The sequence below is a fragment of the Pseudoliparis swirei genome, chromosome 18 (genome assembly GCF_029220125.1).
Source record: "Pseudoliparis swirei isolate HS2019 ecotype Mariana Trench chromosome 18, NWPU_hadal_v1, whole genome shotgun sequence".
Taxonomy (NCBI): domain Eukaryota; kingdom Metazoa; phylum Chordata; class Actinopteri; order Perciformes; family Liparidae; genus Pseudoliparis; species Pseudoliparis swirei.
The window spans coordinates 27,173,959-27,200,806 of record NC_079405.1 but is presented as its reverse complement, the minus strand read 5'-3'; the positions used below and the strand labels follow the sequence as shown (position 1 = coordinate 27,200,806).

Here is a 26,848-nt window from a genome sequence, read left to right as displayed (position 1 = left end):
GTCTTCTTCTTCTTTTTCTCCTTCTCCACACGGTCTTCTCCTCTTCCTCCTCCTCCTTCTCCTCAGTCTTCTTCTTCTTCTTCTTTCTTCTTGTCCTCCTTTTTCTTTTTCTCCTTCACACGGTCCTTTTCTTCGTCTCCTCCTTCTTCTTCTCCTCCTTCTCCTTGTCAGTCTTCTTCTTCTCCTCCTCCTTCTTCTCCTCCTCCTTCTCCTCATAGTCTTCTTCTTCTTCTCCTCCTCCTCCTTCTCCTCAGTTTTCTTCTCCTCCTCTTCGTCTTCTTCTTCTCCTCCTCCTCCTCATAGTCTTCTTCTTCTCCTCCTCTTCGTCTTCTTCTTCTCCTCCTCCTTCTCCTCATAGTCTTCTTCTTCTCCTCCTTCTCCTCCTCCTCCTTCTCCTCATAGTCTTCTTCTTCTCCTTCTTCTTCTCCTCATAGTCTTCTTCTTCTTCTCCTCCTTCTCCTCCTCCTCCTCATAGTCTTCTTCTTCTCCTCCTTCTTCTCCTTCTCCTCAGTCTTCTTCTTCTCCTCCTTCTCCTCATAGTCTTCTTCTTCTCCTCCTTCTTCTTCTTCTCCTCCTCCTTCTCCCCATAGTCTTCTTCTTCTTCTTCTCCTCATAGTCTTCTCCTCCTCATAGTCTTCTTCTTCTCTTCCTCCTCCTCCTTCTCCTCCTCTTCTTCTTCTCCTCTTCTTCTTCTCCTCCTTCTCCCCATAGTCTTCTTCTTCTTCTTCTCCTCCTCCTCATAGTCTTCTTCTTCTCTTCCTCCTCCTCCTTCTCCTCCTCCTCTTCTTCTTCTCCTCTTCTTCTCCTCCTTCTCCTCCTAGTCTTCTCCTCCTCCTCTTAGTCTTCTTCTTCTTGACGGATGGTTTTCGGATGGTTCTGCATTCATAATGCGGAGAAGAGGGAACGCCTGACGCACATTTAGTGCGAGGCGTCATCGCGGCTGCCGCCACGTGGCGTCACATTTACAGTCGAAGACAAGCGGTTGTTTCGCGATACTGCCGAGAACAACGGTGCGGAACTAAAGAATTCTGTCGGAATTCACAATAGTCATTGAAATGTGTTAAATTACAAGAAGATGTCTGCTTAAGACTTATTTAAATTCATAGATAATCCAATACGCGAGTGGAATGTGTCCGTTTGCATCGGCTGCACAGACCCAAGGCCTCCGCTCCGCCTTCAGATTTCAGTCGCTGGCGGTAAAATATTAGTTCACGGCGACGTCCGATAACCAGCGGCGCAACAATTGACGTCCGTTGCGCCGTTTAAAGGAAGTCGCACTTCTTCTTCTTCTTCTTCCTCCGCGTCATCAGCTGAAGAGGAGGAGACATCAAGCGCTCCTACGGAGGAGGAGGAGGCGATGGGCGTGAACGCAGCCCTCGGTGGCGCCGTGCCCTTCCTCTCCGAGAGCTCAACTTCACAAGGTCGCTCCGTCACCCCCATCTGATGGGCGGCCCCGTGGTGTGAACCAGGTGCTGCGATGACAAATCGCTGCTGGCAGCAATAAGAGAACGGGCAGAGCGGAGCTCGATTAGCGGAACTGCAATCCCAGATCCTCTATTGATTTCCAACAGATGAGGAATGGCAGACGGGAGAAAGCTCGATCAGACATGCCCATGGAGTTGTCTCTCTTCTTTCTCTCTCTCTTTCCATGTGTGTGTGTGTGTGTGTGTGTCACACATCAACAGGGGACAAAGTGGTGCCAGGACAAGGTGCTGGAATGAAGTCAATACATGAGCAATCCATAGTCCTTATGCATACATGACGGTTAAGTAACAGAGTTGTCGGCCGATGGGCGGCGGGAAAAATGACAGTCGTTAAGAAGAGGGAGTCGTGGCGTCCCCGCCCGGATGGAGAAGGAGACGGCGGCGTCGGTTCCCTGAAGGGCGAATCGATGCGACGCAGTCAGCAGCTCGGCGTCTCTGGACAGTTCACTTCCTCAAATTAACCTCAGCATGAGGAACGAGGGGCGGGACGGATTGCGACGACCCGCATGTTGTCGCGCGTGGCGTTGACCTCCTGGAGTGCAGAGTGTGCATTCGTTTTGGGGCCCAAATTCCCAACACGTCGTCCATTGGTCCTCTGGAGCGCTGCTGGAGGCTGATGGGCTGTTTTAGGATCCACTGAGCACCTCTCTCCTCCTCTATGGAACCAGCTTCCACCTTCAGTCCGGGAGGCAGACAGTGCGCCTCATGTAGGAGGAGACTTACGACTTTCTCTAATAGTCTTATAGTTCGGGCTGAATCAGGGTCACCTGGTCCCGCCCCTAGAGATGCTGCTATAGGCTGATGGGGGACGTTTTAGGATCCTCTGAGCACCTCTCTTTTAAGTCGAGCATCGGATGTTATTCATCTTCATTTAATCCTCCATGTGAATCAAAAGTATATCCGAGCTCACTTTAAGGACGACGGCCGTCACACGAGGCGGAGGCCGACAGCCGCGCCCGTCTTCACAGAAACACACGAGATCTGCAAAGAGAAGTAAAAAACCTCCGAGCATGATAAATAATTCCAGAGTTTATCCAACTAAGTATCCCATGATCACATCGGTCTCCCATCGCCTTCTTCACAGGGACTCGCTCTGCAGTTAATGACGCGAGGTGCACTTTGACCAACAAGGAGATGAAACGCTGTTGGATCGTTGGCTTCCCGGAGCCTCTTGCTCATTAACGGTCGACCCGTTGACTCGTGTTCTGATGACGCTCGACTCGCAGCTTCACAAATACCGCCCGCATGAGAGGCCCCCGGAGGACGAGGGCGCCGTGTGTGATGTCACGGGCCAGAGAGCACGCGTGATGTCATCAGCTGGGGGTCCGAGTGTCTTCTTCTTCTTTTTCTCCTTCTCCACACGGTCTTCTCCTCTTCCTCCTCCTCCTTCTCCTCAGTCTTCTTCTTCTTCTTCTTTCTTCTTGTCCTCCTTTTTCTTTTTCTCCTTCACACGGTCCTTTTCTTCGTCTCCTCCTTCTTCTTCTCCTCCTTCTCCTTGTCAGTCTTCTTCTTCTCCTCCTCCTTCTTCTCCTCCTCCTTCTCCTCATAGTCTTCTTCTTCTTCTCCTCCTCCTTCTCCTCAGTTTTCTTCTCCCTTCCTCTTAGTCTTCTTCTCTCCTCCTCCTCCTCATAGTCTTCTTCTTCTCCTCCTCGCCTTCTTCTTCTCCTCCTCCTTCTCCTTCTCCTTCTTCTTCTCCTCCTTCTCCTCCTCCTCCTTCTCCTCATAGTCTTCTTCTTCTCCTTCTTCTTCTCCTCATAGTCTTCTTCTTCTTCTCCTCCTTCTCCTCCTCCTCCTCATAGTCTTCTTCTTCTCCTCCTTCTTCTCCTTCTCCTCAGTCTTCTTCTTCTCCTCCTTCTCCTCATAGTCTTCTTCTTCTCCTCCTTCTTCTTCTTCTCCTCCTCCTTCTCCCCATAGTCTTCTTCTTCTTCTTCTCCTCATAGTCTTCTCCTCCTCATAGTCTTCTTCTTCTCTTCCTCCTCCTCCTTCTCCTCCTCTTCTTCTTCTCCTCTTCTTCTTCTCCTCCTTCTCCCCATAGTCTTCTTCTTCTTCTTCTCCTCCTCCTCATAGTCTTCTTCTTCTCTTCCTCCTCCTCCTTCTCCTCCTCCTCTTCTTCTTCTCCTCTTCTTCTCCTCCTTCTCCTCCTAGTCTTCTCCTCCTCCTCTTAGTCTTCTTCTTCTTCGAGCGGATGGTTTTCGGATGGTTCTGCATTCATAATGCGGAGAAGAGGGGAACGCCGGCGACGCCACATTTAGTGCGAGGCGTCATCGCGGGCTGCCGCTACGTGGCGTCACATTTACAGTCGAAGACAAGCGGTTGTTTCGCGATACTGCCGAGAACAACGGGGTACGGAACTAAAGAATTCTGTCGGAATTCACAATAGTCATTGAAATGTGTTAAATTACAAGAAGATGTCTGCTTAAGACTTATTTAAATTCATAGATAATCCAATACGCCGAGTGGAATGTGTCCGTTTGCATCGGCTGCACAGACCCAAGGCCTCCGCTCCGCCTTCAGATTTCAGTCGCTGGCGGTAAAATATTAGTTCACGGCGACGTCCGATAACCAGCGGCGCAACAATTGTGACGTCCGTTGCGCCGTTTAAAGGAAGTCGCACTTCTTCTTCTTCTTCTTCCTCCCGCGTCATCAGCTGAAGAGGAGGAGACATCAAGCGGCTCCTACGGAGGAGGAGGAGGCGCATGGGCGTGAACGCAGCCCTCGGTGGCGCCGTGCCCTTCCTCTCCGAGAGCTCAACTTCACAAGGTCGCTCCGTCACCCCCCCCATCTGATGGGCGGCCCCCCCGTGGTGTGAACCAGGTGCTGCGATGACAAATCGCTGCTGGCAGCAATAAGAGAACGGGCAGAGCGGAGCTCGATTAGCCGGAACTGCAATCCCAGATCCTCTATTGATTTCCAACAGATGAGGAATGGCAGACGGGAGAAAGCTCGATCAGACATGCCCATGGGAGTTGTCTCTCTTTCTTTCTCTCTCTCTTTCCATGTGTGTGTGTGTGTGTGTTGTGTGTCACACATCAACAGGGGACAAAGTGGTGCCAGGACAAGGTGCTGGAATGAAGTCAATACATGAGCAATCCATAGTCCTTATGCATACATGACGGTTAAGTAACAGAGTTGTCGGCCGATGGGCCGGCGGGAAAAATGACACGAGTCGTTAAGAAGAGGGAGTCGTGGCGTCCGCGCCCCGGATGGAGAAGGAGACGCGGCGGCGTCGGTTCCCTGAAGGGCGAATCGATGCGACGAGTCAGCAGCTCGGCGTCTCTGGACAGTTCACTTCCTCAAATTAACCTCAGCATGAGGAACGAGGGGACGGCGGACGGATTGCGACGACCCGCATGTTGTCCTTCGCGCGTGACGTTGACCTCCTGGAGTGCAGAGTGTGCATTCGTTTTGGGGCCCAAATTCCCAACACGTGCGTCCATTGGTCCTCTGGAGACGCTGCTGGAGGCTGATGGGCTGTTTTAGGATCCACTGAGCACCTCTCTCCTCCTCTATGGAACCAGCTTCCACCTTCAGTCCGGGAGGCAGACAGTCGCCTCATGTAGGAGGAGACTTACGACTTTTCTCTAATAGTCTTATAGTTCGGGCTGAATCAGGGTCACCTGGTCCCGCCCCTAGAGATGCTGCTATAGGCTGATGGGGGACGTTTTAGGATCCTCTGAGCACCTCTCTCTTCTTCTTCTCTCTACTTATGGATGAATTAACATCTCTCCATCACACATTATTAACTCCGCTTCCAGCCCGGAGTCTTTGTGACTTCACGCCTCAGAGGGTCCATTGGACCCGGCTGGCTCCGGCACCGCCTGCCATCAGAGCGGCGCCGAGCGACGCCCATTCAAACGAGAGTTATGTCGCTCGCCAGCAGCCCGGAGGACACATAAAAGGATTAAAATGCATTCCACTTACTGTCTCATTCACGGACTGAAGCTTCCTCTGTGTGCATTAGAAACTCCTCTTTACCAAGCCAGCTGCCACACACACACACACACACACACACACACACACACACACACACACACACACACACACACACACACACACACACACACACACACACACACACACACACACACACACACACACACACACACACACACACACACACACACACACACACACACACACACACACACACACACACACACACATTCAGATTAACTGAAAACACTTCTTTATTAAAAAAGAAGGGTAATCACTCCCCCCGGAAGACAATGACCACGCCGGCTGCATAAATACTCATATTTGAAAGGCTAAAATAACAGGCCTAATTATTTTTTCAGTCATGTAATCGAATTTGTTCAGCTATTGAAAACTCAAAAATATATGTTTATATTTACACCGCAGCCAAAAGTTATTAAATCTGCTTAATGACCGGTAATAACTTTAAGGTGAAGATGAAGTCAATGTAGTGAAAAGTGTGTAAACCAACTAGAGATGCTAAATTAGATTATGTATTTGTCTTCTGATCAATATCTGGTTCATTAACTCTTATTGAAGATGATTGCCTGAATGCATCTGATGCTGAACCACGTTAAAGACATCTTTTGTTTCTATCTACATCAGATGTGCCAAAGACCGAGACTCCGCCCCCCTCTTCCTGATTGGCCGGCACACAGCTGACGGCCTGTCAGGGTTTAGCCCCGTTTGAGTACGAAGATACGTATGTGTATTGATCAGGCCGATATGCGTATCGATCGGGCCGATATGCGCATCGATCGGGCCGATATGCGCATCGATCGGGCCGATATGCGCATCGATCGGGCCGATATGCGTATCGATCGGGCCGATATGCGTATCGATCAGGCCGATATGCGTATCGATCAGGCCGATATGCGTATCGATCAGGCCGATATGCGTATCGATCAGGCCGATATGCGTATCGATCAGGCCGATATGCGTATCGATCAGGCCGATATGCGTATCGATCGGGCTGATATGCGAATCGATCAGGCCGATATGCGTATCGTTCGGGCTGATATGCGTATCGATCGGGCCGATATGCGTATCGATCGGGTTGATATGCGTATCGATCAGGCCGATATGTGTATCGATCAGGCTGATATGCGTATCGATCGGGCCGATATGCGTATCGATCGGGCTGATATGCGTATCGATCGGGCCGATATGCGTATCGATCGGGCTGATATGCGAATCGATCAGGCCGATACGCGTATCGATCGGGCCGATATGCGTATCGTTCGGGCCGATATGCGTATCGATCAGGCAGATATGTATATTGATCAGGCTGATATGTGTATTGATCAGGCTGATATGTGTATTGATCGGGCCGATATGTGTATCGATCGGGCCGACATGCGTATCGATCGGGCCGATATGCCCTACCCGAATCGATTCAACCAAACTGTGCTGACAACCAATGACGTGGAATGTAAAACAACTAAAGAGAAAAGCAATTAAATTAAAAGGTTTCAGAGATGGAAATCTGTATATTGCATTTATTTAACGACGTCGGAAAACAAATCTATTACAACAACAACAACAGACAAACAAGCCAACGCAAACGAGATGAATCGTGTATCCAATGTTACAAAAAACTAAACATGCAAAGCGTCGACATAGTTTGTGGATGTTTCCAATCGCCTGCTGACGTCTTTATGCCCCCCCCCCCTCTTCCCCTCCCCCGCTCTGCCCATCAGAGATGCACCTGCTGTCGCTTTAGGCTGCGCGGCCCCTCCAGGATTGTTCATACAATATAAATGAAGACGTTATGAGATTCAACATCTCAACCTGTTGCTTCGTCAGTAACATTCTGGGATGAAGAAATACACGAGGAGCGGAAATAATTAATAAAAAAAATGCACCGAGACAACAGAGCGTTTCAACTTTTGCCCTGCGCCTCCGAGACTTTCAATGCACAGCCTTGAAATATAAACACGCACACGAGATGTGTACTCAAACACACACACGTTACATAAAGAGTGTGTGTCCGTATTACACCCGGACCGATTACGGTTCAAGGACTACCGCGCCGCGTGGGCTTCCTCCCATCGTGTCGCTGCAGCGACGTCCAATGCATCCGAGTCAAAGAGGTCCAGAGGTCCCACCGCGGACTCACAAAACTAAATATCCTTCTCCTCCTCCTCCTCCTCCTCCTCCACATGGCAGCCCCCCAGTGTGTCGGCTGAGTACAACACGAGTTTGTATTTGCACTTATTTGAATGAGCGGTGCTGTAGCACCTGAGGGTGAAGCCGAGTGACATGAGGGGTCCATTCAGGCTGTTCCCTGTGCAGCACGAATACAGGAGCACACGCACACACACTGAGCACATGCACACACACAATGAGCACACACACACACACACACACACAATGAGCACACACACACAATGAGCACACGCACACACACACACACTGAGCACATCCACACACACAATGAGCACACAGACAAACATTGAACACACACACACAGGGCACATGCACACACACAAAGAGCACATGCACACACACACACACACACACACACACAGAAAGAGGCAGTGCCGGGGGCTCTTGAGGGATTTGGCTAGAAGGCATGACGCTGAGGGGAAAGAGAAGCTCCTCACTTTGGCTTTAACAGGATTTAGCCGGATGAAAGGAGAGAGACTGAGAGAACGGAGTGGGAGAAGGAGCGGAAGAAGTAGAGCGATGGCAGACAGGCGGGGTGAAGGGTCAGGTACGCATCACCATGGAAGTAGAGCAACACCGGTGAAGACTCTTTCATAGGAAACGGATGTGTGGGAATAGGATGTGATATGTTGTTTTTTTAGATTTAAAGCTTTTAATACTTAATGCTTTTAAATATAAAATGAAAGCAACGGAGGCAGGTTTCCAAAAATGTCAATGTTACTTAACTTAACTCCGTGATGTCACGGTGTCTTAACTTTTAGTTTCTTTTAACTCGTCTCGTCCAGGTCGCCCTCGAAAAAGAGATTTTTTTAAATCTCAATGGGACTCACCTGGTTAAATAAATAATAATGATAATAATAATACATTAATGAGTTTTTTCAGATAAAGCTTTGTTTGTCGTGATATCTTATGCTTTCATCACCCTCAAAAATCTAAATAAATGGGTAAAATATGATTTGTGTGCTCTCACGGTTTATAAAATGGAGAGAGGGGGAGGATGGAGAGAGGGAGAGGATGGAGAGAGGGAGAGGACGGAGAGAGGATGGAGAGAGGGAAAGGACGGAGAGAGGGAGAGGACGGAGAGAGGACACCTCAGGAGAAGGAAAAGTGGTTAAAGTGGCAACGGGGGCCGAAGCATCAGAATAATCCAGAGAGAAAAACTAAAGATTACGCACTCGCTCACACAGGTGAGCTCCGGCATTACAAATTGAGAACACGAACACACGCACACGCACACACACACACACACACACACACACACACACATTTGTTCCCCGCGTCGAGCTCACTTCATCGGTTTCTCTCTCGCAAAATTACAATAATGTTAAAGGTAATAAACGCTGCGAGGGTAGAGCACTGGAGAAAGGAATCAAACGAGGAGAAGGAGGAGGAGGAGGCTTTGTCATCTCGAGTTTCTGCTACTCACTTCCACTCCTCTCATCACAATGAGCCCGAGACATCAAAGGGAAAGTGGAGAGAGGGAGAGAGGGAGAGAAAGATGGAGGGAGACAAAAGCAGAAGAAGCATCTGCGGCTTTGAGAAAAGGAAATACCTGTTTTCGGCGTCATTAGAGCGGGACTCGTCCGACCCCGTGGCCGCCCGATGCACTTTAGTCATTTCCCGCCGCGGCGCGTACGAAACATTCAAATCTTTCAACGTGGAAAGCCACAGCGGCGGACACAGTCGCTTATTCCTTCACGTATGCGGCGGGAAAAACATTGATGTCTCTTTCCCTGCCGAACTCGATGGAAATGAGCATCCTCACAAGAATATGGCTTCAGAACACAGGTGGAAGGATAATGATGCGAGATCCATGTGTCTGAGACACACAGGGGCCGCGTCCTCAGGCACCGAGGGGCCGAGGAGGGCCGAGCGCCGATTGCCTCGATATGTAAAAAAATAAAAGAAAGGCAAAAGGCAAATGAGCAGAACAACGCTCTGTCCATAAATTATTGACACCTGGTAAACAATAATTGTTGCCGTACCATATTCCCTCTGAGCCTGGGGAATGATTTAAATTTCAAATTCGGCTCATATTTTCGAGTTTAGGAGTGGTAATTGGTGAAATGAAAAAGAAAAAAAGAAAAATGCAAATGATCTGCTCTCTGTCGCACTCTTATTGTGAAATGATTAACATTCCCTCCACAGATCAGAGCTTCTCTCTCTCTCTCTCTCTCCCTCTCTCCCTCCCCCCTCTCTCTCTCCCGGTTGAAATGCTAATGGCGCCTCCAACCCGGCTTAATGTCAACCCCATTCTACTTCTTCTCCTGTTAGGGAGGAGCGCCACGTCGCCATTTCCATACGCAGCAGCAGGAGGGACAGACGGCTGAGGAGGAAGAGGAGGAGATGGAGGGAGAGGAGGAACAGGCAGAGTGAGGAAGAGGACGAGGAGGCTGAACAGGCAGAGTGAGGAGGAGGAGGAGGAGGAGGAGGAGGAGGGACATAAAAACGTTCGCTCCTACCTTCGGGTCGGCGGTCAGGAGCTTGAACGCCTCGTACACCTGCCTCTCCTGGACTCCTCCCCCCAGGTCCAGGAAGTTGGCCGGCTTCCCCCCGTGCAGGTCAATGATGTCACACGTGGCCATGGCCAGACCGGCTCCGTTCACTGGAGAAACAAAACAACAAAAAGTCAGTCCAATGGATGTCGAGTAAGAATTCACCGAAAAGGGAAATCCGGCGGTAAAAGAAAAATGTCAAAAAGATGTCAACGCGTTAAAAAAAAAAAGAGTTGGAAATCCTCTAAAACAGGAAATCTAAACGCCTCGAGCAACACGGAGAACATTTGATGAAGACTTCAGAGGAAAAGCGCGTTGATGAATCGCGGCTCGGCGACACTTTGTTGTCTTCCGACCTTCGTCGTCATCGAGTTGCGCAAGAGCCGAGTGCGAAAAACAAACAACCTCTTTCTTAATTCTCTTTCAGTCTTCTGCAGCTCTCAATAAAAAAAAGGTCAATGTGCTCCAGCAGCTGTCACTCTGGTGGCTCACGGAGCTCTCGAGGAAGCTGCAGGGCCTTAAAAAGCTGCAGGGGGGGGGGGGGTAGTGCTAACAGACATCTAATGTGTTTACGAGGCTACCTACTGGCACCTGTTAGTGCCGCTGCACGCTGTAAAAAAGCTTTGATTTACGACGGGAGCGGGGCCCTTTAATGAGAACGCTAACAATCCGGCTCGCCGGAGACTTTCTGGGCGGATTACGGCTAATTAGAAAGGCGTCGGGTACGGGAAGCGTTCCTCCCGGAGCGCCGAGGACGCCTTTACTTTGACGTACGTTTTAAAACCGCGGCCGAGCTTTTCTCCACTTTATTGCGAAGCGTGAAAGCCGGGAGACGTTCGGAGAATTCCTTTCATCGTGTGTGTGTTCAGTTCTTGGGGTTTCCATACCAAAGCAGGCGATGTTTCCGTCCAGCCCGATGTATTTGAGGTTCCACTTGGCCGCCGCCGTCTCCGTGGGGTCGCTCTCCGACTCGTCGTCCATGGCGAACACCGCCTTCTGGCGGAACTCGGCGTTGTCGTCGAAGCTGATCTTCGCGTCGAAGCAAACCACTGGAGGAAAGAGGAGGAGGAGACGAGAGGGACCGGGTTAGGGATGAGGAGACGCAGCGGAAGGAAGCACAAAGAGGGAAAAGGCAAAGAGGAGGAGGACGACTTCAGACGTAATAAAACTGAGATGAATGAGCCGAGGGGCGTCGCCTCGGCGTCCTGGTCCTAATGATCTCGGAGGTTGTGTTCTTGACTCCGAGTGAACGGACATTTCCTTCACACTTCACAGAGAGTACGCTTCAAAGAGGCCGGCGCACGCTCACGACGCCACCTGAAGAAAGGGACTTCAACATTTAAACGGTTACTGTCTCTTTAAGTAACAGTTCCACATTTTGGAAAAGCTCGTAGAGATGAGAAGAACGAGAACGCCGTCATCTATTGTCTGTACAGTAAATATAAATATATGTACATAGATATGTATCTGCAGTCAACAGTGGGTTAGCTTAGCTTAGCATAAAAAACGAGTCCACCTGCAACTGTAAAGTTCACCACCGTATGAATCACATCTTGTATAATTCATGCAGAAAACACACATGTAAAAGCACGTTGCTGTGTTATTGGTGTGAGGAAATCAAGGTGCCTGACGAAGAAATACTCCAGCCCGCGTACAGCTGCACCCGTTTCCCCCCCCGACCTCCTGTCTTTGTGCTACGCTAAGCTAACGGGACGCTGGAGCTCAACTCGGCAAATAAGAATCTGTTATTAGTAAACTTCTCCACCATTGAAAATGTGGGGCCCTCAGTAACACTGGACATTGATATTTATTTTATTGTATTTGTATTGTTATTGATTGGTAATTGTGTCATTATTCTCCTGGTGTGTGTATGCATGTGTGTGAAGGGTTAACAATGGTAAAGGCACTCAGGTCAGCTCAGGGGTCCTTCTGGATGAAAGCGAGGGAAAACCTTCCGCTAGTAGTTAGCCAGATAGATCCACAGCCTGCAAGTCTGCAGTGATGTTGCTGAGTGTGTTCTGTTTCTGTGCTTTCAGGTCAGTAAACGTGATTAACTATATAAAGGTAGCGACAGGGATCGTCGTCAGTCATCCGAATATGTAATATGTAATATGTGAATGTATGTCGGAGTTGCGTGAATGTGATGTGATGATGTGTCGAAGGGTATATAGTGCGTCAGAGTCATGCTAGCGAGTGAGGAACAGTAGTAACCACCTGTAACCTGTGAGAATGAGAGTTGTGTGAACGTGCAGAATGTCGCCAGGGTGAATGGAGTAGTGAGAGTGATAGTGTAAGCCAATGTGTTGTTTGTATGTATATGTATAAAGTAGTTAGCCAGATAGATCCACAGCCTGCAAGTCTGCAGTGATGTTGCTGAGTGTGTTCTGTTTCTGTGCTTTCAGTTTCCGTGAGTTGATATAAACCATTCAAAAACCATACACGCCTGGATGTCATATGTCCAAGTGTGCAACAAATATTGGAGGCACCGCTGGGATGATTAACGTCGGGCTCATTGTGACAAGGAGCGGGATTTGACGGAGACGTCCGCGCGCAGCTAAGGGGGCGCGGCTTCATCAGACACCATGGAGCTTGAGGAGTTGGCAGAGACCGTGTCGCAGAGACTGTGGTTGATGCAGCTGAGTCAGCTCAAAGAGGTGTGTCAAGAAGCTAAAATCAAAAGTGGTAATGTCATAACAAGACAAGCATTAATCAGACAAATAAACAAATCTATGGATGATGTCATTAATGACGAAGATCAGGAAAGTGCAAGGCATTTCCTAAGGACAATGTTGGAAACAGTTGATCAGATAAATGGAAATACTGAAAGCACAGAAACAAAGGAAAGTACAGAAAATACAGGATCAGACAGTCAGAAAGTAACTGATGAAGTGAGTTTGGCTGAAAAATATTCACAGCTCCAGCTTTCTAGTGAAGCTCTACATGATGAAGTTAGGAGGCTGAGCGACAGAATGAGGGACACCTCCAAGATCAGGTCCTGCTTCGTCAAATGTGTTATTTTCTCCTGTGAACAGACCACCAGAAGTAACCATTAGGAGAGAGTTCAAGATCTGTGGCCAGATTGGGGAAAAAGGACAGAAAGACAGACTCTCATACACAAATCTGACGCACCAGTTTGATAAAGGTCTCCGCGGAGGACACAGTGAGGCTGAAGTCATGGAGGCTGTGATCAAATCAATCAGTCCGGGTTTGAGTATTCGAGATATGCTTGAGATTAAAAGTGACCTCACCCTGCCACAGTTGAAATCCATTTTAAAGGGGCACTTTAAAGAGGAAAGCTCAACTGACCTATACCACAGGCTAGTAAATATAACACAAGAGAGTCGTGAGTCCCCTCAAAACTTCCTCTTTAGAGCCATTGAGTTGAAAGAAAGACTTTTACTTGCTTCGAGAGAGGGAGAGTCAGATGAACAATACAGTCCTGAGCTTATCCAGAAGAAATTCTTGAGGTCAGTTAGTACTGGGTTGTTAAGCGACCACATCAAGTTTCAGCTTAAGCCTTATCTTGATGAACAGAGAGTGACAGATGAAATACTCATTGACAGGATGAACGAAGCAGCTAGTGTAGAACTCGAGAGACAGTCGAAGCAAAGTAGGAGCAGTAGCAGTAAATCACCAAAAGTGAATGAACTACGGACAGAAATGCAGCCCAGTCCTCAGCATCAGGGTGCAGTCAAAGCTAGAGTTGGGTTTCAGGATCAGTCTGCAGAGGTTGTGAAGCCGAAGTATTATAAAACACCTGCTGTCACCAGTCCAAGAGACTCAGAACTGTATGAAACAGTCAGATTGCTGAGGGAAGAAATGGCAGAAATGAAGAAAAGCCTAACTAACTCCCAATGGCCCAAACGCCACGTCAGAGGTACTACGAAGAGAGGATGTAGAGCGTGTCAGGAGCAGGGAACAGGTGATCAGTGTGAACACTGCTTTAAGTGTGGTCAGACAGGGCACCTTTCCAGAGGCTGTAGAGCAGATAGGAAATTTGACCGCTTAAATGTGACGATCCAAACAGTCTCACCCCCAGAAGCATTAGCTCCAAGCCACATAGATCCAGATGAAAAGATGCACGAGCTGTTGTGTGACCGTATCAGGCAGCTGGAGGCGGAGTCGGAGAAAAGTGGGAAGACTGAACAGACAGTTGGTGCTACCTATGCTAGCCATCTCTCACTACGTCGCCAAGCCAAGCTGAAGGCCCTTATTGGAAGAAAGTGTATGGTGGACTGTTTCTTTGAGGGAGTAGCAACACGAGCACTGTGGGACACAGGTTCACAAGTCACGATTATCAACGAAAGTTGGAGGAAATGCTGTCTCCCACATATCCGGCTACGGAGCATGAATGAACTCTTGGATGAAGATGAGACTCTTGTTGGCAAAGGAGCAAATCAAACACCCATCCCTTTGCTGGCTGGGTTGAGCTGAAGTTCAAGTTGGCATCAAGTAAGGGTCCTCAACCAGAGCTACTCGTGCCAGTGCTTGTTTCGGACCAGCCAGGTGTAGCAGACCCACCGATTATTGGCTACAATGCAATCGAGCATCTTGTAATGAGTGGAATGGAGCAGCATCCAGAACAGACACCTGTTGTGGTAAAAGAAGCTTTCTCCATTGACTGTAAAAAAGCAGATGTGTTGATCCATCTGATACAGAGTCGTGACCAGAATGACCGGGAAGGAGTGGTTAAGCTTGGGAGGCTCAAGACAGTGATTCCAGCAGGTCAGACCAGAGAGGTGAAGTGTAGTGTTAGGACAGGTCCCCTCTATACAAAACAGGAAGTTCTTTTTGAAGCTGAGGAGATCCCAAAGTGGCCAGAGGGCTTGAACATTACTGACACTGTCATCTGCCTGCAGAAAGGAAATTGGTCAAGAGTGGCTATCCCTGTCACTAATGGAAGCAAGCAAGACATCACTCTCTCCCCTCGCACAGTGTTGGGAAAGCTGCAACAAGTCAAAGCTATATATCCAGTGGATGTAAAACCAGTTCATGCTAGTGAGCTAACAGTCAGAACAGCTTGTCAGAGAATCACGGCAACATCAGACAGCATTCCTGAGAAGCACCAAGAACAACACAGACAGGGAAACACTGTCAAAGAAGATGGATGGGACCCTCCAGTATCAGTTGATCACCTGACTACAGACCAGCAGGAACAAGTTAGACAAATGCTACGGGAAGAATGTGTGGCATTCTCAAAGGACGACAGTGATGTGGGATGTATCCCATCTCTGCAGTTGAAAATCCGATTAAGTGACACAACTCCGGTAAGACGCACCTACATCTCTGTACCCAAACCGCTTCACAAGGAGGTGAAGGAGTATTTGGAGGATCTACTGAATAGAGGATGGATAAAGAATTCCCGGTCCCCATACTCTTCACCAATTGTCTGTGTGCGTAAGAAAGATGGAAGTTTGCGTTTGTGCATAGATTACCGGGAACTGAATCAAAAATCGATTCCTGATCGGCACCCTATTCCCAGAGTACAAGACATGCTAAACAGCCTGAGTGGAAGTGCGTGGTTCTCTGTGCTGGACCAAGGCAAGGCTTACCATCAGGGTTTCATGGAGGAGAGTAGTCGACCGCTTACTGCTTTTATTACACCATGGGGCTTATATGAGTGGGTACGGATCCCTTTCGGCCTGTCCTCAGCTCCAGCAGAATTCCAGCGCAGTATGGAGGAATGTCTTACAGGTCTCAGAGATGAAACATCACAGCCGTACTTGGATGACAATCTTGTCCACAGCAAATCCTTTGAAGAACATCTTCAAGATTTGAGAGAAGTGCTGCGTCGTTATCAAGCACATGGAGTAAAACTGACAGCTAAAAAGTGTGAAGTGTTTAAAGACAGGGTGAGATTCTTAGGCAAGATTGTGTCAAAGGATGGCTATTGCATGGATCCAGCAGAAATAGCACCAGTACAGGCACTAAAAGACCGCAGATCTGAGACTGTCGGCGACTTGAGGAAAATGTTAGGATTCCTGTCGTACTACCGGCCATACATCCCAAACTTTTCACGCATCGCCAAGCCGCTGTACAATCTTCTGTCTACTGAGAAAATGCCAGGTAGTCAAGTTCAAGGATCAAAAGCAACCAGGAGCAAGGGGAAAACTAAGAGGTCAGCTCAGCACTCCTCAAACCAGCCTATCGTCTGGACAGAACAACATCAGGAAGTGCTCTGCCAGCTTCTGGAGCACCTTTTGCATCCACCACTGCTAGGTTACCCAGACTTTGAGAAACCATTTGTGTTACACTGTGATGCTTCTCAGCAGGGGCTTGGTGCAGTACTTTATCAGAGGCAGCAAGGCAAGTTGGTTGTCATCGGTTATGGGTCAAGAACACTAACCGCTCCAGAAACTAACTACCACCTTCACTCTGGAAAGCTAGAGTTCTTAGCCATGAAGTGGGCAATCTGTGAAAGGTTTAGGGATTACTTGTACTATGCACCTTCTTTTGTTGTCTACACAGACAATAATCCCTTAACTTATGTATTGACAACAGCAAAGCTGAACGCCACGACACACAGGTGGATTGCAGAATTAGCCGACTTTCCGTTCTCAATCAAATATCGGCCTGGAAAAGCCAATGGAGACGCTGACGGCTTGTCGCGAATGCCGCTGGACATGGAGCAATACATCCACACATGCACACAGGAAATGGAGCCCGAGGTGATAACAACAGTCACGGATGCACTGCAACTCGAATTCCACGAGCATGAGCCCTGGATGTGTCCAGTCACTATCACTGCAGCATGCAATGAAGTAGAAAAAGAACGAATAACATCTCCAGTGGCTGAAGTATCCATTGAAAACCTAAAGAAAACACAAGAGGATGATCCAGTCATTGGCAAGGTAAGAGAATATGTCATCAAAGGACAGTGGCCTCATCTGGGAGGAAAAGACAGATGCAATGACATCTCTCTTCTAGTGAGGGAGAAAAACAAGCTGTACATCAATGAAGATGGTATCTTGTACAGAAAGTCAGTGTCTCGAGCGCAACTAGTGTTACCTGCAGCATTCCATCAACTGATCTATAGGGAGCTACATGAGGAAATGGGACACCTCGGCGTGGAGCGAACACTCAGTCTGATCCGAGATCGATTCTATTGGCCTCATATGCAAAAGGATGTGGAGCACTATGTGACCAAGGTGTGCAGCTGCCTCAAACGGAAAAGACCGAAAAAGCCAACCAGAGCACCACTGGTTAATATAGTGACTACCTACCCTTTTGAGATGGTCTCAATTGACTACTTGCATCTGGAAAGCTGTAAGGGAGGATATGAGTATATCCTAGTTGTGATGGATCACTTCACGCGTTACGCGCAGGCATACGCATGCACCAACAAGTCAGCAAAAACTGCCGCTGAAAAGATATTTGGTGACTTTGTGCTCAAGTTTGGATTTCCTGCCAAGTTGCATCATGACCAAGGCCGAGAATTTGAGAATAAACTGTTTTCCAAGCTCGAAGAATACTGTGGCATCCAAGGTTCACACACAACACCCTACCATCCAGCTGGAAACGGTCAGGTGGAGAGATTTAATCGAACACTCCTTTCTATGCTCAGAAATCTGACAGAAGATGCAAAGTCAGATTGGAAGAACTCCTTAGCTAAGGTTGTGCATGCGTATAACTGTACACGAAGTGAAGCAACAGGATATGCCCCATACTACCTTCTCTATGGTAGGAACCCTAGACTTCCTGTTGACATGATGTTTGGCCTGAAACCAACTGACCAGGGGGCTTCTCACAATGAATATGCAAGCAAGTGGAGAAGGCGGATGCAGGAGGCATACAGGCTAGCATCGCAGACAGTCCAGAAGGAGAACAATAGAGCGAAGAAGCACTATGACCAAAAAGCTTATGGAGGCGAGCTACACCCAGGGTGTAGAGTACTGGTCGAAACTTCAAAGACAGAGGAGGACCAGGAAAACTCAGATCATATTGGGAAGAGAGAATCCATGTGATAACCGAGAGGAAACATAAGGACAGTCCTGTCTACGTTGTACAGCCAGAGAGAGGCCCAGGAAGGACCAGAGTACTGCACAGAAATCTGTTACTGCCCTGTGACTTCCTGCCTGTGGAAGAAGATAAACAAGAGAAAGAGAAAATGAAAAAAAAGAAGTCGAACACAGGTATAACGAAGAAAAAACAGCAAAAACAGAAGGACAGAAACTCTGACAGTAGCTCGGAGGACGAGAATAACTGGAGAGTCATCATCACACGACCAGCAGAACCTCTTCAACATGTTAGCCAGCTGAGAGCAAAAGCAGAGGAATTCCAGCCACAAGCCACTGTCAGAGAACTGGAGCAAACCGCCGAAGAAGAGGAGGGTCCAGTAAGAGATGATGAAGGCAGCATGGAACCAGAGGTGGAGCATGGCGAAAGAGGGGAAGCTGGACAAGTGTCGTCATCTGATGAAGCAGACGAGGTCAACTCTGGACAAAGGTCGTCATCTGATGGAGCAGACGAGGTCAACGCTGGACAAGGGTCGTCATCTGAGGGAGCAGACGAGAGTGATCCTGAGTTGCCACCAGCTTCCACCAGAAAATATCCTTTACGACAAAGAAATCCACCCAAAACACTAATTTACAACAGACTAGGTCAACCATCAGTCGTATCCATACAGAAGTAATGGAAGAAAAAGGGTTGTAGTTTCACGTTTGGTTTGTTTGTTGTGAAAGAGTAATATGAGACACGTGTTCATAAGTGTTTCGCTTAAAAGGAAATAGGAAGTTAATAGGTCAGTGTACAAGTCCATGAGTGTCAATAAGGAGAGTACTAGAACTCAGACCACTTACCATGAAGAATAATACAGGGATATGTGAAACATACAGTATTGCATGTGGGTCTGTGTGATGGGTTATGGGGTAGGACATAAGGTCAAAACCTTTCAGTCCAGGATACATAGCCGCCAGACTAGCGGAATAGCGCATCAGATATCACCCGGCCAGTGGTGTCTGCTGCTAACCCATGACATAAGCGAGAGATGAATGTCATGTCAAAGACTGTTATGCAGAAAGTATCCTGAAAGGCTGACTCTCATAGAGCCTACTGCCATAACTCACCAGTTGAAGATTGAAATACTCTGGGAAACCTGGAATGTCGGGTCGACATTCATTTTGGAGGGGAGAGTGTGGGGCCCTCAGTAACACTGGACATTGATATTTATTTTATTGTATTTGTATTGTTATTGATTGTTAATTGTGTCATTATTCTCCTGGTGTGTGTATGCATGTGTGTGAAGGGTTAACAATGGTACAGGCACTCAGGTCAGCTCAGGGGTCCTTCTGGATGAAAGCGAGGGAAAACCCTCCGCTAGTAGTTAGCCAGATAGATCCACAGCCTGCAAGTCTGCAGTGATGTTGCTGAGTGTGTTCTGTTTCTGTGCTTTCAGGTCAGTAAACGTGATTAACTATATAAAGGTAGCGACAGGGATCATCGTCAGTAATCCGAATATGTAATATGTGAATGTATGTCGGAGTTGCGTGAATGTGATGTGATGATGTGTCGAAGGGTATATAGTGCGTCAGTCATGCTAGCGAGTGAGGAACAGTAGTAACCACCTGTAACCTGTGAGAATGAGAGTTGTGTGAACGTGCAGAATGTCGCCAGGGTGAATGGAGTAGTTAGAGTGATAGAGTAAGCCAATGTGTTGTTTGTATGTATATGTATAAAGTAGTTAGCCAGATAGATCCACAGCCTGCAAGTCTGCAGTGATGTTGCTGAGTGTGTTCTGTTTCTGTGCTTTCAGTTTCCGTGAGTTGATATAAACCATTCAAAAACCATACACGCCTGGATGTCATATGTCCAAGTGTGCAACAAAAACACAAATATCACGTATGAAAATATGGGAATCGTCTTTGGGAGTGCCGTACACAAAAAGAGAAACACACACACACACACGGAGTCCTTTGACTGTCTTGTGACATCACTGAAGTCCATCTTTATAATGAATTAGGATATTGCCAAAAGAGACAAAAACAACATACACACATGTTCCACCCTTGAGAAATGTGCCTTTCTGCCGGTGACGCCAACAAATTGAACCCCCCCCCCGCCATAAAAAAGAACCGGTTGATATTAATGAGCAGCTCGTCTACAAAGCTCCGTCACAGCTTCTTCCTGCTGCCAGAAAAAACGAGAACAACTCAAACCCCTCAGTGAAAATTCGTTCTTCTTTTGAAAAAGGAAGTCATTTTTATTCATAAGAAATCATGAAAACAGCAAACTCCTCTCGTCAATCTTTGATAAAGCACACTTTGAACACGTATCTGTTCTTTGAGGAGACTAAATAACATCAAAGCGGCGCCGCGGCTCGGTGGGAGGCGTCGCCGTGGATACGGGTTTCCAGCGCTCGCGTTTTCTTTGGGGGGAAAAACTGAAAAAGTTCAGCGCGAGTTCAACGGAAGCAGCCGGAAAAAACGCTCGGCGGCGGCGGCGGCGTAGACGGCGTGTTTCTCATCTGAATGACGGGCGCTTGAAACGTTCACCTGCTCGCCTCCACTCGGGTGGTGTTCGGCTGTGGGTCTGGAATGTGAGCATTTCTCTCGTTTTTTGGGGGGAATATTAGAGTGTTTTCATTCGTCGGGAAGCAAGACTAAAACATTTATCTGAGGTGGGCGTTGACCCCGGGAATTGAAGCTCCGGCAACAGCTGTGGTGAAATTGGGGTCCTCATCTTTTTTCTTTTTTTTTGCAGACGATACAAAAGAAGAAGCCGAATAGAGAGCTGAATCTCCCCGAGAGACCTGAACGCACCGTTTGGGATCAGCTCCTCCAGCTGTTCTTAAGACTGTAAAAAAGAATTCTATAAAGACAGGGGATAAAATGTGTTTAACATTTGCTTGATTGCGCAATATGATATAATTATTTAAAGTGAAATACAATACTCAACTTGTAACAGGCTGATTTCCTCTCATTATTTTATATTCATAAACACTTAACATGTCTCTCCAGGTTAGAGTACCTGAGAATTTGTGGTGTTAATTATCAGAATAAGGAAGATTTACAACGAGAAGATTAAAAGACAAAATTGTTCCTTTGGGACACAAAAGGGAGGAAAGGAACAATTACGTTGTTTTTATGTTTTATATTTCTTTTCATTTTAAGATACAAAAAGGTAGCTGGGTTTGAAAAAAAAGAAAGTGTAGAAAATCATAAATTTCTGGTTTCATAAGCAACAATAAGCAATTTAGTAATTTCAATCACGTTGAAGGCCAGACATACAAAATGTGAAATAGATTTAAGCATTCAGCTTAAAAGACCTTAATATATTTATATATATATATAAAAATACAAAACATATATATAAATATATAAAACATATATACATATATTTATAAATATAACAATATATATACAACAATATATATATATATATGTATGTAAATATATATAAATTAGGGCTGTGAAACGATTAACATTTTTAATCGGGTTAATCACAGGTTTTTGTGGATTAATCATGATTAATCACATATTACCGATATTCTCGGTATATTTTGTGAGAACATAGAGATTTATGACAAAAGACGGATATATACATTTATACATTCTTCTATACAATGGTGCTGCAACTCAGCAGTTATTTAGCAGTTTTCTTCCATATGGAACATTAATACATCTTCATCCTAAACAGAATGTTTAACCCTCCTGTTACCTTTCGGGTCAATTTGACCCCATTCAATGTTTAATGTCGGTGTTCTTTGGGGTCAATTTGACCCCAGGCTGTTTTTCACTGTGTCAAACATATCAGAAATATCAACTTTTTTATTTATTTAAAGGGCTATTTAGGTAGTCAACAAACAAACATAAAGTACCTCACACTTAAACTTGGGAAGCAATATTAATTCTAATAATTTTCTGGAGGTTTTAATTGCTGGGGTCAAATTGACCCCGAGGGTAAAATATGTTCGTAAATGTAAAGGTAACAGGAGGGTTAAACAGAGCATTTTTCTCTTGTTTGTCAACCATTAACTCCACCATGATACAATCTAAAGGTGGACAGATTGACAAGTGACTTTTTTTTGCTCGGTCCCGATGCGCGCAAGACGGAGCTCTGCGGCGCGCGAGACGGAGATCGATAAGTGTTAACGCAACGCGAAGAGACAGAAATGACATGCTGCTGTGGAGATACGATCAACAACAGACGTTTATCTTAATAAAAGAACAAAGACGTGCTCTAGAGAACATGTCAGGGGGCGGGCCAATCTCTTTAATGTCATGCGATCTACCGACACTACGCCGCGATCGACTGGCAGGTCGCGATCGACGTGTTGAGACCCTGATCTACAGGAAGTAAAAGTCGTAACAAGGTTTCCGTAGGTGAACCTGCGGAAGGATCATTACCGATGAACAGACCGTCTGCATGAGAGCGGACAGAGTTCAGATTGAAGTGGTGTATTGGAAGCTCATTTTGCAAGTGACTTTTTTCGTCCCGACGACCAACAACAGACGGATTGGAAGCTCATTCTGCGCATGCGTTAAATGCGTAAAAAAAAAAAAAACTAGTTAAACCTGTAATTGAATTAACTGAGTTAACGCGTTATTTTTTACAGCACTAATATAAATATAATTATATAAATATATATACACATATATATATGTAAATATATATACACATATATACAAACATACAAATATATATATATATACACACATATATGAATAAATAAATAATATATAGATAGATAGATATATACTTTATTAATCCCCAAGGGGAAATTTGTCGTAGCAGTAGCAGCACCAATAAACCAAACACACAAGAATAAAAAAATATATAAAATAAAATATTTAAAAAAAAAAAAATATATATATATATATATATATCTCTTTTTCATAGAGTATCTGGCTACTCGTTCCAATCCCTCATTGGCCTTCCTCATTACTCGTTGATGACAGACTGTACGCCTTCAGTTAATTATCAACGACTAGGACTCGTCAACAAACATCAGCGAGCGATGAATATGGAAATCTGTGTTTCCCTGAAGCCGTTTGGATTTTAATCCAGACAAAGTCACGCCGACATCAACGTGTTGCAAACACATTTCACATCCTTCAACGCAGTCAGACCCGAGGAGATAGACGTACGGCACAGTTATGATTAACAGACAGGTGTGTGTGTCTCTATTCTTAGTGTCAAAATAATGTGGATGTTCAACATGATTTGGGGAGCAATTAACAACAGGAAGAAGAACAAAAAGAAAGAAAATACATGCAGACATGATGCATGAGGCACACAGACTGAGGCCAACACACACACACACAAACAATGAGGACTATAACACACATAGACACACATAATGAGGACTATAACACAAACGGATCCACAATGAGAGCATGCACACACACACACACACACACACACACACACACACAGAGATCCACACTGAGAGCACACACACACACAGATCCACAATAAGAGCACACACACAGGTTCACAATGAGAGCACACACACACACACACACACACACAGGGGGGGGGGTACCTTGCCCTTCGGGAGTCTCTCCGAGCGGATTGACTTCGACTTGCGTGGCGTCGACTTTCAGGAACAGATCGTAGAGCCTCTTGATCTGATCGGCCGCCTGGAGGACGACACAGGACAGAGATTACCTGGCGGTGCGGCCTCCGAGCAGCCGGCTCGCCCGCCAAGGCCGCTCCGCCTCCCACACAGGCGCCACGAGACACGACGGATCGCCTTCAACAAACACGCTGCCCGAGTTCGCATCGCATGAATATGTCTGGAGGTCTCTGGGAGGAAATATTAAATATTTCTCTCTCTTTTTTGCTCAAAACGATGTGACAACGGGCAAAAAGGACATGTTAATACAGAATATATATATATATATTTATATATAAAATATACATATTATATATATTTTTTTTTAATATATATGTTTATAAATAATGAATAGAAAAATATTCTAAATATATATATAATAAATAAATAATATATATATATTATATAGATTTTTTAATTATATATATATATAATATATAAAATGTATAAATATATAATATTGCATTTTTTTATAAATTCCAATTTGATTTTAAAACTCAATCTCTCCCAAAAATACCAGTAATTATCTCTGAATCAAACAGTGTAACCATGGAGAAGTACACCGACTTTACTGTTCCCTTTCTATTCCTCTCCTTGCCTGTTTAAAACCAATGCTTTCAAAAAGCCTTGCACACAATACGACACGCACAAAGCTCAGAACATCCCCGACTCGAGCAGCTGATCCACTCGGCTGATTTATATGTCTTACATGTGTTAAAGATTCGCAGCTAATCTGATTTATCTTGCGCCTGCGGAGGAGAAAACAAATCAGTTATCTGATGCCGAGAGACAAACGCCATTTAAATTAACTCCACGCTCCATCTGAATGTGAACTCGGCAGCGTTTCGCGACTCTTCTACTTCCTCGACCTCAATTTCTCCCGAGCAAGATTTGTAAAAATAAATAAATGAATAAAATAAACTTTAAATAAAATACATTTTTTATTTCACCGTTCTCAAAATTATAGTCTGTGATGAGTTTTGACTCTCACCTCACAAACATCAGTGTGAGGCAGGTCGTATGACATAATGGCATCACGAGTGAAGCCTCAGCTGTGCGTCACCGCCAGAGAGATGACAAGAGACCACCTGGCATGTGAGCCGCGTGTCATCACACCTCCGGAAAAAAACCCTAATAATAGCTAACGTTTGGTTTGTTTGTCAATGAGGAAACATCTGTGTGCGTATGTGTGTGAGTGTGTGTGTGTGTGTGAGTGTGTGCATTGAGCGTCGCCCATTACCTGTCTCTGCAGAGGTCCTTTGAAGCCCAAATTAGCCGCCATGCCAAGTGCCTGGTCCTCTCGCACCCCTTCAAATATATCTATGACTTCCTGTAAGATGAGTGAATAAGAGAAGAGGGAAAAGGGAGAAAGGGATCAAACGCTGGGCTGTTTAACCCTGGCACAAAGCGGATGTTCACATTAAACTGCAGAAGAAGAGGGCGACTCGAGGCTGAACCGATGGATTCATGATCATCGGACCCTCAAATCTTCAACAGTGAGAAGCGTGCGCACATTATTTCACATACCGGTAATATAAACACCCATCTGTAACTGTAATAAACCTAAATACTTTACAATACTGTACTACGCAAACTACGTGAACAAATGTGAAGGCCATGGGAGGGGTGTGGGTCAGTGTGTGTGTGTTTTAATTATTCATTATTATTAGAATTGTTATTTTATTTATTTATTTTTCTTTTTTCTCTTTTACTTTCCCGTTTTCATCTTTACAATTGTAAACTTATTGACACGTACACATACAATGAAAATACTTGTTCTTTAACCCCTGTGTATCATACTGTGCATTATCATCAATAAAGCATATTAAAACTAGAACGGGCACTCGGTAGAGCGCATACCTTCGCATATCACAAGATTGGGCATTGAATTATGAACATGTTGGCATTAGTTGCATGCCAATTGGATAAAAATGGACCGCGCTATGGTAAAAAGAAGATTTTGACCTTTTTCATGACCTTGACCTTTGACCCGATCGTTCCCAAAATCTAATCAAATGGTCCCCGGATAATAACCAATCATCCCACCAAATTTCATGCGATTCGGTTTAATACTTTTTTACTTAAGCGAATAACACGCATACAAATAAATAAATAAATGGCGATCAAAACATTAACTTCCGCATTTTCAATGCAAAGGTAAAAATACAAGCGCTTGAGGGATTTTAGTGTTCGAGAAAGTATAAAACCGCCAGCCGGAGTAAACCACCCCGAGTAAACCGCGTCTGGATCTCATCGACTTTAACGCGACGCGTCATCACGTGGGCGAGACGAGCGGCGTGAACATGACCCCGGATCGTCGGCGGAAATAATAACGAAGGACGTAAACCTCGGGCTGGATCTTCCCAATCTGCTCCGAACATCTGTTGACGATCGCTAAAAGGAAGACAATGGGAAATCTGTAGGGCTTAAATGGCACATCTGTTAACAACAAAAGGACCTGTTGCCGAGCAGCCGAGCGACGGCGGTGGATTACGCTCCGTGAATGGCGTCTAATTAATAGTGAAACGGCGCCCAGACGGCGGCGCCGCGTGTTCGCGTCACGCTTTGGCGTACCGCCGCATGTCTGCGACGCCGCAAACACACACATGCATGCAGCTGGAGGGGAGAAGTTGAATTCAGATGAAAATATAGAAGATGAGCATGGCTGCCATCTGGTGTGTGTGTGTATGTGTGTGAGAATCGTCGTGATTTTGAAGGCAAATAAAAACAATTGTCGTTTTCTGAGCAAGACGGTGAGGTGCTCGACCTTTTTTTTTTTTTTTTTTTTTAAGAGTTCCAGTGAGCCAGACGAGATCACATTCTGCAGATGGGTTTCAATGTTGATGATCAGGCACGTGCACAGACAGACGCCCTCGTGGTGCTCAAGCTCCTCCCCCTTTTGCCCTGGATGAGAAAAGTGGCCCTTCTGCCGGAGACACATTTCTTCTTCATTAATAAGTATTGAAGAATAAAAATGACTGATATCTGACGGGGGAATTTATTTGAGGTTTTTTGTTCAAAAAATTCTCAGAAAACACTTTGAATCTGTAGACTACCACCTAAAAGTCTTATTGACATTTGTATCGCAATTGCTCAAATACCGTAAGCCTAAATAAGTATATTTATTATTTATGGACAAAGGTTAAATGTTATTTCACAAGTTTTTAAAAACT

At 46.0% G+C, this 26,848-nt stretch overlaps 1 protein-coding gene across 1 annotated transcript in view; it reads right to left on the bottom strand.

Moving 5' to 3' along the window:
- Positions 1-26,848, bottom strand: part of suclg2 (succinate-CoA ligase GDP-forming subunit beta) — a 95,571-nt gene that overhangs the window by 32,020 nt on the left and 36,703 nt on the right. The window contains exons 6-9 of the mRNA XM_056438116.1: positions 24,916-25,005; positions 23,604-23,700; positions 11,008-11,169; positions 10,088-10,230 (exon numbers count right to left, since the gene is read on the bottom strand). Coding sequence (XP_056294091.1) covers positions 10,088-10,230; positions 11,008-11,169; positions 23,604-23,700; positions 24,916-25,005 — 492 coding nt within the window. The remainder of the gene's footprint in view (positions 1-10,087; positions 10,231-11,007; positions 11,170-23,603; positions 23,701-24,915; positions 25,006-26,848) is intronic.